The sequence below is a fragment of the Borostomias antarcticus genome (genome assembly GCF_949987555.1).
Source record: "Borostomias antarcticus genome assembly, chromosome: 11".
In the NCBI taxonomy this organism is placed as follows: domain Eukaryota; kingdom Metazoa; phylum Chordata; class Actinopteri; order Stomiiformes; family Stomiidae; genus Borostomias; species Borostomias antarcticus.
In genome coordinates, this window is record NC_140244.1 from 23713317 (window position 1) to 23732240 (window position 18924).

At 41.6% G+C, this 18924-nt stretch overlaps 1 protein-coding gene across 1 annotated transcript in view; it reads right to left on the bottom strand.

Moving 5' to 3' along the window:
- Positions 1 to 220: 220 nt before the first annotated feature.
- Positions 221 to 18924, bottom strand: part of tshz2 (teashirt zinc finger homeobox 2) — a gene marked incomplete at both ends in the record, with an annotated part of 41197 nt that continues 22493 nt past the window's right edge. The window contains one exon of the mRNA XM_084445242.1: positions 221 to 3285. Coding sequence (XP_084301368.1) covers positions 221 to 3285 — 3065 coding nt within the window. The remainder of the gene's footprint in view (positions 3286 to 18924) is intronic.

The following is an 18924-nucleotide window of genomic DNA, read 5'->3' on the forward strand; positions in this document are numbered from 1 at the left end:
ATTTCATTACTGGTGATGCATTGGAGCAGGGTGCAAAGGTCATCATTTAGTGTTTCCTTAAACTTAAGATTTAGTCTAACCAGTGTTTCTTAGTTTTAATGAAATGTTCTCAATGTCTGTATGCACAATACACAAAGCTACTAGAAAAGATTTTGACATTTCTGACCCGTGTTTAAAAATCAACAAATCTGAACAAAAAGGTGGCAAAAAATGAACACAACTACTCCTTGTTCATTTCCACATATTGTGAGTGGTTCTCAGGCGATTTGCTGTGAGTTTTACTCAAGTGGAGTTTGACTGCATGGTTACTGGCAAATGTCCTACAACAGAGCTTACATTTGAACTTAGAGTCAATGTCCTCCTCAGTGACAAGAACCTCCGTGGCTCTGACACTCAGAGCCTTAGACAGTTCTGGTTCCTCTATCTTGGTCTGATGTTCTATGGGCAGTTTACACATGTCCTTGATTTGGAACCCTAGGTGGGATTCGAGGTGGGAGATGAACATGGGCGGTGTCCTAAACTGGGATGCACAGTCATTGCAGTAGAAGATTGGATGGCCAGTGTCCATATTCTTCAGAAATTTGGTTCCCCCTGTTTTCCTTAGTTGGTACTTCACATTTGCCAACCAATGACTTATGGTGGTCATGGAAAGTCCAGTGAACTTCGAGATGTGCATGCGTTCCTGAGGGCCGAGATCTGCGAGCAGATATTTGCCTTCAGACGTCATGAAGAGGCTGGAGGCGAACTGAGCCTGCAGAATGAGGAGGTGACGGGGGTTCCAGTTGGACTGTCTCCCCTTCCGCTTGTGAACAGAGTACACTTCTGCCGACACATCCTCAAAGCGTCTCACATCTGATTCCAGTTTCATGGAGGGTATTCTTGATGGCATGGAGGGTTTTGGTGTGGTGGCTTTAGGAAGAACCTTAACCATGTCAGCAATGTCAGACAGAGCATATTTCAGTGGAATCGGGGTGGATGGCTGTAGAAGAGAGGGCATTGGCTTGTTGTGTTTAGATTTAGTCAAGTCTATTGGCTGGTCCTCACTAGCAAATAGGAAGGCATTGTTGTCCCTGTTTCTGACAGGGCTGCCAATCATTAATGCTGGTTTCTCAATGCTCCTGTTGAGTTCTGAGAATATAGACTGCATGCGAGCAGACTTGCTATCTGATCTTGGATTGGTGGGCTTATTTGCTTTACCCAAGTGATTGTTAAGAACTGACTGCAGTGCACTTAGAGGGTTTATGCCAAGTATTTCCGGAGTGTCATTGAAAATCTCTGAAGTAGTGCTGCGTCCATTGCTGGCAGGAGGGCTTGGTGTCTTGCCTCTGTCTGAGAAGGCTGGGCTCAACTTCCCTTTGATCACATCACTCCCTTCATTCACGCCGTCTGCATCCAGCTTTGAAGAGGAAGAGGAATCATCCTGACAATCGCTGTCATCATTCTCCAGCTGATCAAACTTCAGATTCTGACTCTCTTTACCATCACTAATGCCAACCTTTTCTTTACCATCACTAATGCCAACCTTTTCTTTTTTGATGTCCACATTTTGATGCTGTGCCTGAGGAGTCTCAACTCCTGCAGCACTCTGATAAAACTTCCCCTTTGGGGCAATCGGCCTCAATTTGGGGTTGAATGTCTGTTTTAGCTGAATGGGCGGAGATGCTGAGAGGGAAGTGTTCTTCATGATCCCAGAGAGTTGGTAGGCAGCGTGGATACTAGGATAGGCACTCCAGCTTGGTGTTCCTGTTTGGGCTTTGTTGATTGCAGAGGCCACAGTGTTGGCTAAAGACTTGAGTATGTCCCCTCCTCCTCCCGATCCCTGCTCAAGATCTTCCTCTCTGAGATATGGATATTTAAAAGCCCCATTGCCTGCTTTTTGATCTTCACTCTCTTGCTTTTCATCTTTAACCTCAGTTTCCTCAATTTTCTCTAATGTGCCTTCCCCCTGGCAATCTTTATCACTCTCCCCTGGGGAGGCGTTTTTCAGGGGCACTTCACTTTCAGTTTCATTAAGAGCAGGTTCAGCAAATACCTGCATCTTCTCTATGGCCAATGGGTCAAGAGCTAACTGTTTCCCCTTCTTAGATGCTGAGTTTGTAACTTTAATGAAATGTCCAGTAACCATCATGTGAGTGGTGAGCTGCTGAAGAGTGTCATGTGAACTCCCACACTCCATGCATTTCAGAATCTGAGACTTACATGTTTCAAACTGCCAAGTGTAGCTAGCACCATTCTGATAACCGTATCGGTTGTTATTTGCATTAGAAATGGCCGCAGCCCTTTGTGCATCACTATAACCAGCTATACCTGTAGTAGAATCAGGAGAACACGGCCTGGCTGCTTCAAAGGCCCGTTTCTTAGCTGGTGGCATTAATTTGTGGGTGATTACTGGGATAGGTTCTTTCAAAGGCACTTTTTGGTAATGTTTAGTTTTTATCATGTGCACACTCAAGTCTTGGAGGGAGTCGAATGAATGGCCGCAGAACATGCACTTCAGAACTTTCTGCGCATCCTCTTTTCCTTCCATGTCTTGCAGATTTCGTTTTCTTGATTTGGAGGAGGAGGCGGAGGGGTTGCTTTGTTTGCCGTGGTTGTTGTCCTTATAATGGCCAGTCTTGTTCATGTGGACTGTGAGCTCTACCAGAGTGTCGTAGGCAGCACTGCAGTCCTTACAGCGGAATCGGCTGGCTCCAGTGAACACCGTGCCACAGGCTTTGCTGCTCTGCCTGTAAAGGTGGACCGAGCTGAAGAGGTTCGGTTTGGACATAGGCTTTGGGGAGAATGTCTGCTGTAAGGTTTTTGAGAGTGCATCCTGGTGCCAATCAAATTCGTTCTTAGTGCTTCCATTAGTGCTGTCACAGTTGGCTTTACTGGCACTTTTGCCAATTTTCAAGTCCATTCCAACACCTGTCCAATAGGAATCCGAGAGAAAATTTGCATAGGCTGCCCTCATTTTTTCTAGACTGCTGTTCATCTCATCCTTTTGTTTTGAGCTGCTGCTCTCTTCTTCCTTTTGGCTTTCAGGTGGTGAAGGATTCTTGAAGTCTGAGAGTCTATCACTGGTGTCACTAAGGCGTGACTCCACCTCAGCCTCTTGATTGGAAAGGACACTAATGGGGGAATTCTGGTAGCTGCAGCTGTTAATGCTTTTGTTGTCTATCTCTTTGTCCTCTGAGGCCTTGGGACTCGTCTTCTCTGAACACTCCTCTTCAGTTGGAGTGTCATTCTCTCCTTCCTCATCTCCAGCAGACTCTTGAAGGTTGGTGTCATCATCAGGTTCGTATACTATGAGAGATATATAGAGATAGATAGAGAGAGAGAGAGAGAGAGAGAGAGAGAGAGACAAAAATGAATTATTTTTAGCGAGATTGTATTATTATTATTTTTTTTTACTTTTCTTGAAATGAGTGTTGTCCATCCAGAACTATATATTAAACATGCAGTGTGTTTGGATCTTCTGAGCTATATACAGTATTCATACTGCAAGTTTGTATTTCCCAACTATTATTTTTTAGGAGTTGGCTTGATATGTTCTTGCATAAGTTGGGTGCAATTTATGTGAAACCTTGGCGCAATTGATGTGAAACCTGTTGTATCAATTAAAAACTACAATATATCAAAACATTGCAAAACATTGATGGCTTTGAGACTTTCGTGAGGATCAACATTAGGCCTTTTCCTCTGCTAACAAAGCGCTGGTGGCTAAACAGCTCCCTCTGATTCACTACAGCCCATTGACTTATAGTGCTGTGTCAAAGGTGTCCATGCCTGATGTGGAGATGTTTACAACAACAATTGGTCACTGAGTGACAAAAGGTAATTGATTTCTCCTGGACTTTGCTAAGTGATATTGCAAATGACCTATTCCAGAGTGATTATCAGTGTCTCTGAACTGTAATGAAAATGTAAGCTTTCTCTTTTGGATAAAATCTGGTCTTGCTTGGATTCACATTATTTGGCTGCAGCACTATGCAGGACGAGAGTCTAATATCTATCAATAAATTAAAAAGCCTGATCCTTGCAATAAGATAGGGTATACATATATTTTAGTATGAGAATTCAGCTGCAATGTATCTGCACAGAACATTTAGCTAGCTTCCTTTTGTACAATATTCCTGTAGTTTAATTTTTTTTTTTAAACTTTATTACTAAGAAACTAAAAAAACAGTAATTGTAAGTGCCCACATTTATCTTCAGAATCAAATACAAAAAAGTGAAATAGAAAGCTAACAATTTTCATAGACCACATTGCAATTGACCATGATGATGTTGACTGCTGCCAATTATCATGTTGTTGGAAAATAGATTTGCTTATTAGTAATACAACCAGACTGTCATCAAATTTTTTGATTACTAGCAATCTGTCACATCATTATATTTCCCTTGACAATCTCATAAACAGCAATTATGATTTTCATTATTCACCTGTTTATGCTCTCAATAAATACTGTAGGGCACAAATATTACAGCATCAATTAACTGATAATTAAACAACAGTATTTCTAATTGACATGTTTACCATCATCCAATTTGTATTGACTCTGATTCAGCATACTCGGCTGTTTTCATGAGACTGGGGATACCCTAAGATCACAATAACAATAACAATTAAGTTATTCTCTGTAAAATACTATTGATTTCAGATCCCTATTTAATTTGACTATCCCACAACATAAAAATATTGCAACTGAAGTGACAACACTTTGGAAGACATCCTGCAATATATGCTACAATGTATTTGTCAGCTTATTCACGTACAATAGCCTGATATATTTTCCTCTTCAAACTCATGTTGGAAGGTTGTGCAAGTTATAACAAATGTGCGTTCAGTTAAATATGAATAGGACATAACCGTCCTGTCCAGGCACTTATGCTTTTTTTTTGTTTTTTTTTAGTTGGGTGCACTCCATGTGGGGCAAGGCTGAATGTGAGCACTCAAGAGTTCTACACTGGGATGGCCCATAGAATGTCTTCCTCCTTCGCATTCTGAAAATAAGACTTTTTAATCAATATTTCACAAGTGCCTCAGGAGAAACCCTGGAGGTGAACTGCTTGCCAGCTAATGGATGGGGATTGAGATGGGATTCAGCCTTTCAAAACAAACATTGAGAATGGGGCCCCATGAACAAGGGCCTCGCACACACGAGAGACTCTTCTGTGACCTTGATCTACCACCAGAGAGATGTTTTGATTGGCCAAGCAAGATCGGTGATGGCCTCCAAAACACCCTTGATGCTGAGGGGAAGAGTACAGAGAAATGTTTCATTTATAATTTTATGTGTATATATATATATATATATATATATACATATATATATATATATACATACAATTATATATATATATATATATATATATCGTTTGTACTGAAAATGACAGCACAATTGGTTATGACAGGTTCCTGGTTATGTCTTTTCTTTTGAAAGGCTTGACAAAGGCTAATACTGTACATAGTTAGGTCTGGAAACAGAATATGGGAGAATGGGGATTTTCTGGCTAGTTGAGATTAATGATGAACTATTTACATAATGCATGGTATGCAAATTAGCTTGACTGAAGGTGACTTGCTGAAGTATTATGGTTTTTCACCACTTCAATCTAAACAAATGCACAGTAAACATGTTGTCCCCCACCCCAGTGATGCATGTTCCTTTGTGGTAACGATGGAGCAGAAATGTTTAATTTCTTTTTGAATGAATATGATACACTAACCTGTAGAAGTGTCCTTGAATAGACAATAATTTTACTGAAACATAGCAGTTTCAGCCTTCAAAGCAAAATGTATTAGCCATACAATTGGCAACTAGAGTACCACTAGAGTTGAGCCCTTACCATCTCATGTGGAAGATGACAATGTATCCAATAAACAGCATATACATATACATATATATATATATATATATATATATATATATAATATATACATAATCTGTTTTTCAAAGTGTGAGGCGTGCTTCCCCTGGAGGGCGCCAGAGTGTTTCAAGGGAAGCACAGAGAAACCCAAACATGACGCGCCAGATGGTTTGCTCACGAGGAGGCTAGAGAAACTAACGTGTAATTTGGTTTTATGTTTTTGAATGAAATGTCATTTTTTAAGAGAAAATTAAAAAAATAATGAGAGAGATGTGTTTACAATTTGAGGATATTGCAGGATGTAAATTTAATAGATGTAATATGAAATATAATGAGCGTAGGCTAGGCCTACTGTCAACTCTGTGTTGTATAATATAAATATATAATTTATATATATAGTATAACTACTGTACCTATATGTATACCTTACAGTCTATAGTAGACGAGTCTATACCAGTCTATTTCATACAGTGTAACTATTTGTAAATTAAATTGAAACAAAATTAAAGAGCAGCATTTCCTGCTGTTCTGGCCCTTAGATCAGATGCTGTGAGTTATAAACATCCAGAGGCACCCATTAACCTTCTAGCAGGGATCATTCCTAGATACCCTCATGTCTATTTCGACTTCTCACATCAGTTTTCCAACCCTTGCTCTCTGCCAAACAGCATGACTCTTGAATGCAAGATCAAATGCAAGGACACAGCAGCTCATGAGGCAATTTGAGGCCAGTCTAGAATCCACACCTCTTACACTGAGATATAGTATGCAGTATAACAGTCTAGAAACCACACCTCTTAGATATATTATGCAGTATAACAGTCTAGAAACCACACCTCTGACACTCATACATAGTATAACTGTCTAGAAACCACACCTCTTACACTGAGATATATTACACAGTCTAACAGTCTAGAAACCACACCTCTTACACTGAGATATAGTATGTAGTATAACAGTCTAGAAACCACACCTCTTACACTGAGATATAGTATGTAGTATAACAGTCTAGAAACCACACCTCTTACATACACCTTCTACAAGAAACGAAAAAATAAACAAACAAACACATGCCACTGAAAACATGACCTCTCACCCTGCCCTGTTGCTGGGGCAGATGTAATAACAGTCTAGAAACCACACCTCTTCACTGAGATAAACTGTAGTGTGCAATAAAGCAATCTATGGAAAAACATTATGGGAGACAATGCAACTGTGAAAACCTCTACATTTTGACAAAATAGTAAAATAAAAGTGCAAGTACAAGACTATATTGATATATTATACATCTTAGTATGCATGCCAATCTTAACTGCTAAATCAACAAATACAAAAATGATCTACTGACAAACTGCTCTGTTTAAACTCGGTAACATTCAGCAAGATTCAGTCTAACTAGGCTTCCAAAACAAGAGGCTAGCATGCCAGGCCTGAGATTTAGCATGTCATAAACCCCTGTAACGCCTCCAATCTGTGTCACTACAAATTTATATCTTCAGACAGGGATATGCAAAGGTCAAAAAACCTAGGGTGTCCATCATAAATCAGCCACTTGAAGTGTTTATAACATTAATCCGTTAGAACAGACTCCTGGCATAACAAAGCTGGATCTCCAGGCACGGCAGTATATTTCGGAGCCAAGTCATTTTTCCTGCCTGATGTTAGAAGTACTTGGAATCATTTCCTGACAAATTGGCTTACGTCTGTTAAAGACACCAATTGGATATGTAAGCTATAGCAATGACCAAATTGCCATTTTTTATAGCACACAATGTTTTCCCTTAAGAATCTATTTTCAAGATCCAATGATTGCACCAGGCATCAGGCACCAGTATGTCTCCTGTAAGAGCATTCCATTTCCAAATTAGTGTGTTACTGTGATAGTCAGAACATCAACATTTATCTCATGGAAGGTCAACGTTTCCCTCATTAATCTGACAAGCCAAAGTGAGCAGCCCGAAGGTTTAGCCAATGGACAGCAGCAAAGGCCTTTGTGAGTATCCACGGTAACACTATCTTCAGAGAAGGTTGGGAAATTCGTATGTGCCGGTGACAGGTCTGCATGTCTGTGCCACTCTCACCACTGCTCTCTTGTTGTCTCAAGCTACAGTTTTTGCTGCTCGCAAATCAATACCTCTTTTTACTTCTCATTGATTGGCTGGCGGTGGGACTGACCTAAGCAGGACTGTTATGACATTTCTAGATTTCCCCCTGTCCTTGGAACAATCAATTACACGCACATGGCAATCAAAACCTCTTTGCAGAAAGAACCTACTTCATGACATTTTCATCTCCTGGATTTATGCCACACTAAGAAAAAAAAAGAGAAGCAGGCCTGCTGTGTCCCACATAAGAATGCAGCACATGTTAACAAAGCAGGTCAGGCAAATCCATCCGTCTCAAGTCAAATTTATCAACGACCTTTATTCAAATAAACTACTGAACTAAAACAATTAGTACTCCACTGTTAAATAGCACCATTTCTTAAAACAGAAAGTGTCACCCATTATACATTTATGTATCATGTGGTTAGTTATCACAAGCTACTGTTTTTTTTGTATGACAGACCCTAGTGTGTTCCAATGGGTTTAATATTTGACAGTGAAACCCAAGTCAGGTGTGTGCCATTTATCAAGATCAATCTGAGGCTTTGTCAGACATCCAGAGGATACTCCGCTGACATTGCTCCGGTTAATTCTTAACTGGATCACGTGATGAATTTAAGGTAGCAGTACAGAGCCTCAGGGCTCTGTGAGCTCTGTAAATACTTCCCTCTTCATTGTTTCTTGTCAGGTTCAGAGACTAATTCTCCCCAAGTCAAGGACACCGTCTAGAACTGTAATCATCTTATTGGTGTTATTACTCAGTTTCTAATGAACAATTACTGGAGGTTAATAGACAACAGAATGGTTCCTTTTTATCTAACGTCTTTCTAACGGCTTAGCTGTAAAGCAAAATATCCATGTGAATATCTCCTTGTTTGAACCTCATCTGGGGACAATCCACTATAATATTCAAGTTTAATGCGTCCTCATGTCCTTCACAGGATTTTTAGTTTAGTTTAGATTAATCACACCAGCGGTGGTTCTATTCGTATTAACGTACTTGTGTTATTAACCCTACATTTAAAACCAACGGTTTAAATGTTGTAAAAGGGAGACATCTACCTCTCCACAGAGTGATTGTCTTAAGATCTCTCTGAAGGTTCTACTGCAAAACCATGCGACTGAAAGATTTGTGTTAATTTTAGTATGCATGAAAGGGATGTTACTTAAAGCGCATTACTTACTTCACTAAACACAGGCTATTCATGCAGATAAATGCCTTGCTTTCATACACCCATATATTAAATATTTAATACTCTAATAGAATCAAATAAAACCTCACATCTCAAAGTAGACATGAACAATGTGATGACAGATTGTGGACACTGCAAATGGCAAGATGTGCTCAGATGGACTCAGTGGCAGATTAATATGATAAAATCACAAAAATGACACCATGTTCTACCATCTGGTTGTTCATTTGGGCAAAAATGATCACAATAATTATGTCAATTAATCAAAAATGTTTTCACAATCAACATTATGTTAATGATGGTAAAACATGGGCAACTTTAGAAAACGCAATTGAGATATTTTGCCTTCAGAATATCTTGTAACAAATCATAACCATGAAACATCTGTGTTTCAAGCCTGTTAGCATACAAACAAGAATTTGGGATGAATTTTTGTGGGGGGAGACAAAATGTAGGGATTTAAGTCGGTCCCTGTGTGTTCTATCGATACTAATCATAATTCTCACTCAGTCACATCAAGCTGGGCTGCCTAGCTCCAGGAGTCCCTTCACTCCATGATGTCACTGAGCGACGCAGCTCTTTTTGATGCCTGCTAGAAGCTTCTGCTCCGAGACGCATCACTCGGCCCGCTGCCTAATTGGAAGTGAGCGGCGGGAGAGCATTGCAATCTGCACTCCAGCACCCAAGTCATCGTTGTGAGTGTGCCACGACGCCGACACCACCGCACATGCAGTTGTCTGGCATTGGCCATGCTAATATTGCCTTGTGGGCATTGCCGTCTAGTTTCCCATTTAATACATAGTGGATAGAATGAATATAAGATTGCTAAGATAACTGATTTTGATGTGTTTTTTTTAATGCCTTACTGTATTGTCTACATGAACCTTTCAGTCCTTCAGCAACAACAAGTGCAATCAAGGCTAACAAACAGCTAGGCTAAAAAACAGCCTGCATAGGGACAGCTAAGCTAAAAACAGCCTGCATACAGACTAATCTAAGATAAAAAATTAAAATAAAATAAAAATCAGCCTGCATAGGGATACCTAGACTAACAAACAGCCTGCATACAGACTAATCTAGACTAACAAACAGCCTGCATACAGACTAATCTAGGCTAACAAACAGCCTGCATACAGACTAATCTAGACTAACAAACAGCCTGCATACGGACTAATCTAGACTAACAAACAGCCTGCATACAGACTGTCTTGAGAACACAAGTGAACCTGTCGTCCCCCATCCATGATGCATGTGTAACCCATCTGTTCCAGCATGCCCAGGGCAGGATTAGAACCTGGGCCTCCTGCTTAGGAGGCAGACATGCTGACAGTTGCACCAATAAGACCGTCCCTCTTGGAGGTACTGTCAGCGGTCCTTCGAGGAGTGAGTTTCACAAGCTACTCCATGTTTCACTCGGTTACACTCATCCTTCCAAATTCACTCCACACCACTGGACATCGGGGTCACACCACCATTGTAACCCATCTGTTCCAGCATGCCCAGGGCGGGATTAGAACCTGGGTCTCCCACTTGGGAGGCGCACTGACATTTGCGCCAATAGGAACGTCCCTCCTGGAGGGACTGTCACTCCTTCGAGGAGAGAGTTTCACCAGCTACTCCATGTTTTACTCGGTTACACATGTTGTCATCATGTAAAGTTGTTGAATTAAATTTCCCCATTCATTGTCTATGGCAGCCGGTTTAATACACATATCTCAGGTTGTTCTGTCAGAGCGCAAGCCTCTCAGCACACGCTCCAATCGCAGAAGCAGGGAGCATTATATTGCCGCCTGTGACAAAATCCCACAACTTTGTTACAGTTGGACAACATATAGTCTATGACCTAGCCACACTTTATCGCTAATTTATCCAGTTTGATCGAAATACCTACAGTTAGATAAGAGTCATATGATCTATGTTGTGAATATTTGCCTATAAGGGTTAGGCCTACTGTTAGCATATCAGAGGGTCCTGCAAATGTGGAATGTGTGAACTCTTGCACCTTTACGGAAAGGTTCAGTGTAATATGACACATACGTAATGAGTATTGTGTTTCATTCGTGCGTCACGAATATACAGACTGTCAACTTGCAAGCTTTTTTTACCTGTCTCACCTGTACAAATGTTTCCATCTAGTGGCGCAAAAAACAAATCCAGGCAACTGGTCCATGCCTATGCACTATGAATTTTGAGAACAAGCACCAAAACAGCTACAGTACTAAACACCTCAAGCTCTGCAATCTGTGGATTTAGAAAGTAGATGGCTGCCCATATTGAATCGACTTCACTTTTACTCAGACACTGAACATAGGTTTTATGTAGAAAACAAAATGTACTTGGCAATGGGCAAAATGAATTGTGGCGAGCACCCCCTGGTGGTGGGCCCTGGTATATGTGTGACGGACACACACACAAAAACACAGGCCAACCCGATTGTTAAACGTGTCTATGCTACGTTTGAGCCTTGCTCAAATGCCCGTTTTAAAAAACAATGCATTTCTATGTGCCAGTTGACCACATACAACACATGCGTGGAGGATTCTACGTTTAAGCATGGCTAAAACGTGAAACTGAGCCGTTTCCACGACTGCTTCTACTTGTCTATTCTATGTTTTCCTTGCGATATCGGGCTGCACGGACGCACACACTACCATATAGCACGCACCCCATATGCACATATGGGGTCAAATTAATACCCCCCACCCCCCTTGATTTCATTTGGTAGGGGACAATTATTCTCTGATGGTAGACGCTAGAGAATTACACATTTGTCATCTGCATACTGGCTTCTATGACAAAAATGCTTGTCACGATTGATAAATAGTTACACAGAGGACCAGAAACAAGCAGCCGAGTGTATAGCTTGGGTGGCCAGGGTGTATTTTCTGCTAGCAGACAGTGAGGAACGGCCTGGACAGAGCCGCATGTCACTTGGTTTCTGAAAAGCCTGTGACACGCTCTCCAGGAGAGACATGATGAGCTCTGATGGTTCCTTTCTGCAGAACAGCAGTTTACCCCTCATTCACCCTCATCAGAGAGAGGACCATCATCTTACTGTACGCCACTCATACCGCTTCGCATATTGGAGGTGACCAGTCAAGCAAACAGGGCGGTACTAATAAAAGACCATCTTGCTTCGGTTCAAATTTCCCTGATTGAATGTCAGTCAGGAATGTTAGTGTGGCAGCCGGGAGAAAGTGGGCCATGGTTTAAAGGACCACTGCCTTGCACACATCAGGCCTTTGTTCAAGCTTTTCTGAGGTACTGGGAGGAGGCTATGATAACTTGCTGTGCATTTATCTATTATTTATATGGAAGCTAGGCCTGTACCCAGTCTAAAAGTGAAAATGATCTGAAAATATATGTACTTTTAATATAAACTATACTGCTTATCCATTTGACATAAAATCTGAATTACAATGTTTACTTTTCAGTTAAGCTTCTTTACTTTTCAGTTAAGCTGTTGTTTTAGCATAATTCACAATCATTTCTGACATGAAATGAAAGGTAAGAGTGTTAAAACAGGCCACTGGTCTCCATATTACTCACTGCTGGCTACATGGCTGCTGGTTCCATTTGTTCTGCTCCCCTGATGTTAGTGGATGTGTACCATCACTGCATCATGACCTTTGCATGAGCCCTAAATGATGGCAATCATCAACAACAACAACAACAACAACAACAAAGAACCTCCTTCAAGGTCAAGTCTTGATGAAACGGATAGTGCAGCTAGAACAGTGTGTACAGTATTATATTAAAAACAATCTACATTTCACCACCTCTCTCCTCCACCACCCTCTCTCTACCCTCCACTACCCTGTCTCTCTCCCTTCCACCACCCTGTCTCTCTCCCCACCACCCGCTTGTCTCTCTCCCTTCCACCACCCTGTCTCTCTCCCCTCCACCCACCTGTCTCTCTCCCTTCCACCACCCTATCTCTCTATTTATTTATTTTATTTTTTTATTTTTTATTTTATTTTATTTTATTTATTCCAACTTCATTATATTAGGAATTATTAGGTACTAGATAGGTACTTATTCTCTTCATTAGGTACAATGAGGCCACACTAGTCTTGCCGCGGTTGTCGGTGTTACTGGTGTTACTCGGTGTTCGGACATCCATGGTGTATTCACCGAGTCATTACTTAACCACCGCCCCACCATTGTTTTCAGCCCCCGCCATTGTTTTACCTATTTAGTTAATTTTCGTCAGCACCAACTCATAAAAAAAAACTCACATTTGTAAAATAGACTAAGTGTGTTATTAATACTTTGGTCTAAGTTATCACCATTACTATGAAACTGTGTCTATGTCTGCCCATCAGCAGCAGAAGTCACAGGCAGCACAGAGCAGTGGGCTGTCAGCCTACTCTGTTTACCATGTGAGGGAAGAGGGTGGTTATTTGTTAAGCTAGAAAGGCTTTATTGATTGTTCTTTTAAAGAATGTATGTATATAATGTCACTTTTAAAGTAATGTTTTAGCTTACCTCCAAATTACTGACTAGTATTTATATAAGCCTATCAACTAGCTGACTAGACGTAGTCAGCTTGGGTATGCAAGCCGCCATCGGTCTTGTTCCTAACCTAGCCACCGAGGACAGGCTGTTGATCCGTCTTATTCCTAACCTAGCAACAGAGGAGTGGCTTTTGCCATAAACTAGTTGGCTAGCTTATTCTAGCAGCCTATTCTAGCAGCCTAGCAGCGTTCTGTTCATAACAACACCGATTTGCGCAAGTACCGTCATGAGTAGCCTAGGCTATCCTCAATTTGCTGTTGTGTATGTCCCCATGCTTGCCTGCAAATGCACAATCACAGTAAAGTAAGATATAAAAGTTACACTCGGTCTAGTGCGTCTTTATAAGTGCTTTAATACAAATACATAACCGTGCTGTTCAAAGTAAGGGAAAGGTCTAACGTTAAAGATCAAACTAAGCGCTCTCTTATTGTAGACGGTGTTACCGGTAATACCGGTGTTGTCCTGGGTTTATTAGTCGGTGGGAAAAAATATACAATCTGGCATCACTAGGCCACACAGTAAATTTGCAACAGGAGTGTGGTACTGTCAGGCTGCTTCGTGGCATGTTTGAAGGGAAAGAAGCATGTCCACCAAACCAGATGCTTCAAACCCTCTGGCTCCTCCTAGAGAGGCAGCAAACCCTTTGCTTCCTCCTAGATATGCTTCAAACCCTCTGCCTGCTCCTAGAGAGGCTTCAAACCCTCTGCCTGCTCCTAGAGGCTTCAAACCCTCTGCTTCCTCCTAGAGAGGCTTCAAACCTTCTGCCTCCTCCTAGAGAGGCTTCAAATCCTCTGCCTCCTCCTAGAGAGGCTTCAAAACCCTTCTCCCATGCAGATCCATTTGAATCGCCAATTTGTTGTCAAATATTGTAATGCAAAATGATTAAGCCTGCTGTTTTCTGCAAAGCACTAACTTCTGGATCTGCCTGGTGCACACTGTCACTTTGACAGCCTGCTCTGAAAACAACGGCTGCCCAAATAATGAAATGTGTTGGCACCCAATCGCTGAAAGTTTCCCCTCAAAACAAGCTTTGTGGATATTCTACAGCGTTGATATCTAGATGTTGATTAGAATGAAAAAATAAGTCAGTGAATGGAGGGCCCAAACAGCCCCCCAGAGGAGGCACATCTACTATTGTGAGAGACTGACAGTCATTCCATTGAGTCAGTGTTGCTGTTTATAAAATCATTTTTCTCTAAAAACTGGTTAAAGAGTACAGTCCTTGTTGAAGTGAGCTGAGCTGAGCAGTAACATGTACAGTAAACCAGTCTGATTTAGAGGAAGGGGCCCACCCACCAATACAGAATTAGTACATATTTAACCAATAATCTGATTTAGAGCAAATGATCCAACACAAGTACTCATTTAACACATATTTCTGTAAGGGAACTTTTGTAAGGACATTTCTGCTTCTGTGTATCAGTCGATGAATATCTAACAAGATGACCTGACTGTGAAACAATATACAGTATATATATTATATTCTATAATAAAAAAAAGAAGTACATTTTCCGTTAAGAAGTGATTATCCGCCTCCTGTTTGAAGGCAAATATGCTTTTGCGTGACGTAGCCAGTTCAGGTCCAAATTAATATATATATAATATATACATACATCTAATTTAATTCTAGAAATTGATTTGATTGATCTATTTTTTAAGTCCCATTTCAAAGAATAATCACTGACATTTTAATGGATATACTGTAGCTAAACAAAAGAGGGGTAGCCTACATTTTAATAAAGTGTTTCTTGATACCTACACATTTTAGGGCTGTTGATATATTTCCATTACAAAGCAACACTAATGTTTTCTCTGTCCTATATCCTCATTTAGGCCAGGAGTCACTGCCGTGACATTTCTCTGGTGTTCAGTCGTAATGGAGGAGGAGTAGGGCGAGCTCGCTGTTAGGCCCGTTTTATTCATTGCATGGGAGAAAGTGGTTAATTTATTGAAAAGAAGGTAGGCAGCCGATGCAGTGGGATGGAACTGATACCCCGCGTGGTGGTAGGGGGGGGGTTATACCCCGCCTGGCTGTAGGTTGTGCACTGAGGAGGGGGGAGGGGGGTGGGGGGGGGTAGGGGGGGGGGGGGGGGGGGAGGTTGAGGGAGGCGGAGACCAGCGCGACGGAGGAACGGCTAATGGAAATGAGTGACAGGCTTTCAGAATGATTTACAACGGGTGGCGCTGCGGCAGAGCCGGCACTTGATGGATGATCCTGAAAGACGGAGACGAACCATAAATCATGTCTTTGAATCATTGACAGAGATAAAGGAGGAGGAGGAAAAGCAATGGCATTGACGTTCATTCTTCCAATAATGTACATTGACGAGTTACACTACAGAGCCTTAATTAAAAAGTGAACACGGGTCCTCTCCCTCCCCCTCCCTCCTGGCTATGTGCTCCTCCATGCCTCTGCTCTCTATGGCGATATCAATGGTAATTAAAGATGTAGTGTCCCAGCCCAGCCCCTGTCCCATAGCCACTTCCTGCTGCTTCCCACAGCAGTCAGATTAGATAAGTGCTCTGCTAAAAGATAATGTCACTGTTCAACAATATCAATGGAGGCCCAGGCCATTTGTTTCTACTTCTGCAAACAGACCAACACACACTGTGAAACACCTATACACCTTACACAGCCTTTTTTCTTCAGAGGATAAATTACACCCAATGCAAATTTGAAGCCAGCTATAGCCTACTACAGAGCATGAATTATATGTTTGAAATTGATTGAGTGTGTTTTTGGTAACCAACATTTCCTTTAAATATTTTATGAACTGATTCAAGCGAAAATAATTAAAACATGACACTTAAGTCGTGGCCTCTTCTCTCGTTAGTGCAGATGACACTTTGAGGAGCAGAAGCCCTATAGGAAGCAGGAAGTCTGAATGAGTGGCATTCCACATCAGCTGAGCTGCCTTAAAGTGCACACAATAGAGCAACGAGGTGAAAGTAATGCTGAACATCTGTCTCATGTGTCCTACACGCACAGGCCGATGGTTCCAGTTCTAATGAAGGCATTAGCAAGGACAGAAAGAGAGAGAGAGAGAGAGAGAGAGAGAGCAAAGGAGAAGGAGAGTAGGAGGAGAGGGATATCAATTCATGCACTAGCTTTCCAAAGGGATTCAGCTGTTGTGGGTTGTCTCACCAAATGAAGATGACTGCCCTACTAATTCAAACAGTTGTGTTTTCCCGTATATACAGTTGTAAGTGTGAATGTATAAATATAGTCAGGATAAAATGAACATACCTATAATGTATTGTTACTAATTAGATCTTAAAATTAGACGACAACAACAACAGCTATACATCATATTGTTTTATGAGAGACTGCTAATGAGAGCAGCATACTAAAGTCTAGAATGCTTTGTACTGGGCCTTAGTACGCGGTGGTGAGATGGGATAAAGTCGCACAACTCCTGGTTTGAGAAAGGTAATGGTGCCCGGTAAGAAGATATAGTTGAAGAGTCTGGGTGAGATAGAAGCCGTGTGAGATTGGACATGTTAGAGTGATGTTAATGTAGTGAGAGTAGGCTACTAGGGCCTGGTGAACTGGCCTATTTGATGGCAGCAGAAGGAGACTGGGGACAGACAGTCAACATACAGCCAAGCGGGTATGAGGATATTCACCTATGGAACTGAAAGACACAAAAAGATCTCTCTCTCTCTCTCTCTCACTCTCTCTGACACACACTCACTCACTCACTCACTCACTCACTCACTCACTCACTCACTCACTCACTCACTCACTCACTCACTCACTCTTTCACTCTTTCACTCTTTCACTCTCTCACTCACTCACTCCCTCTCTCTCTCTCTCTCTTTCTCTCTCTCTCTCTCTCACTCTCTCTCTCACCCCCCCCTCCCTATCGTAAAAGGAGAAAAAGAAAATACATTTTGGCAGGAATACACAATGGTCATCTTGCATTGAAGTGGTGGCAATCATCTTGGTCAAGCAAAAGGCTTGGGTTCAGTGTGAATGCTCTCCAGGCCCGTTCAGACAAATATAATGGGTTTGGAGAAAAGAGATCATTTTCAGTTGAAGATTTGAAGTTGTAGGTATCATGTTTGATCGTATGCTATCAAAACAGAGTTTGATGGACAGCTGAAGTAATTACTTGTCACTCAGCTGTCTGTGTTTTTTCTGTTTTTGTTTTTTTTGTTGAACATGTACCATCTTTTATCTTTTTTTTCCTTCCAAACCCCCCAAAAGCACCAAGACAAATAAACAGTTACACAAGAAGCTACAAACTTGTTAGAATTAAATATATTCAAGGCTTATTTATTCTGTAAATGAAACAAACAAGGCCCACTCTGCTGTGATAACTACTGAACTGAATGAATCAAATAACTTAATGAACTTCTTGACTCTCGAGCAGTCAGTATTTGACTGTGGGCTCCGTGATGTTGAGCGGTCTTAAAAGATGATCCATATTGTAATGAAGCAGGTTCCCTGTTGGCCTGAAGCCCACACTGGAACATAATCAAAGCCAGTCACCAGGGATAACACCGGACTGTAGCTGGGAGCACTGAACAACCACTTCCTCTCCTTAATCTTACAAAAGAAAATGACTGTAAACGAATGTTACAGAAAATATTTCATCAGATACATTACAGATACAGTACACAGAATTATGTGAATTCAAATAGACAAACAGACCAAGCCCACAAACCAAGAGCTGTTGCAGCCCACTGTGCCTGTGCACATGCAGCACGTACTGTTCAAGGCCCACCCCTCTCTCTCTCTCTCTCTCTCTCTCTCTCCCTCTCTCTCTCCCTCTCTCTCTCTCTCCCTCTCTCTCTCTCCCTCCCTCTCTCCCTCTCTCTTCCTGGACCACCCTGTTCGCTGTGTGGCTGCACATGACAGTGTGATGCTGCTCAGTCCTTGGACCCATCGCATTGTTTTTCTTGGACCACGGTGAAAGCAAATAGCAGCTAAAGAGCCCCGGCGCTCGCAGTAAAAACCAAAAACCCGTGCAGTCATTCATCAAAGCCCAGACAACCTGGTACTCCCCCCTACCCAACTACTACCCCCCAAGGCACGGCCATCTCCCTCCACTCTTGGGTTTTAACTAGGACTCCAAATAATTCCAGAAATGACAAATGATACTTATATCTCTGGCCTGTGCCGAATCAATAAGCATGCAGAACAATCCATCTTGAGAGCTATCGACAGATGCAGCTGGACATCTGTAGAGAAGCTCTTGGTGGCTTTGTTCAAGAGCAGGATGCAGAGGGATCACACAACGCGTATGAAT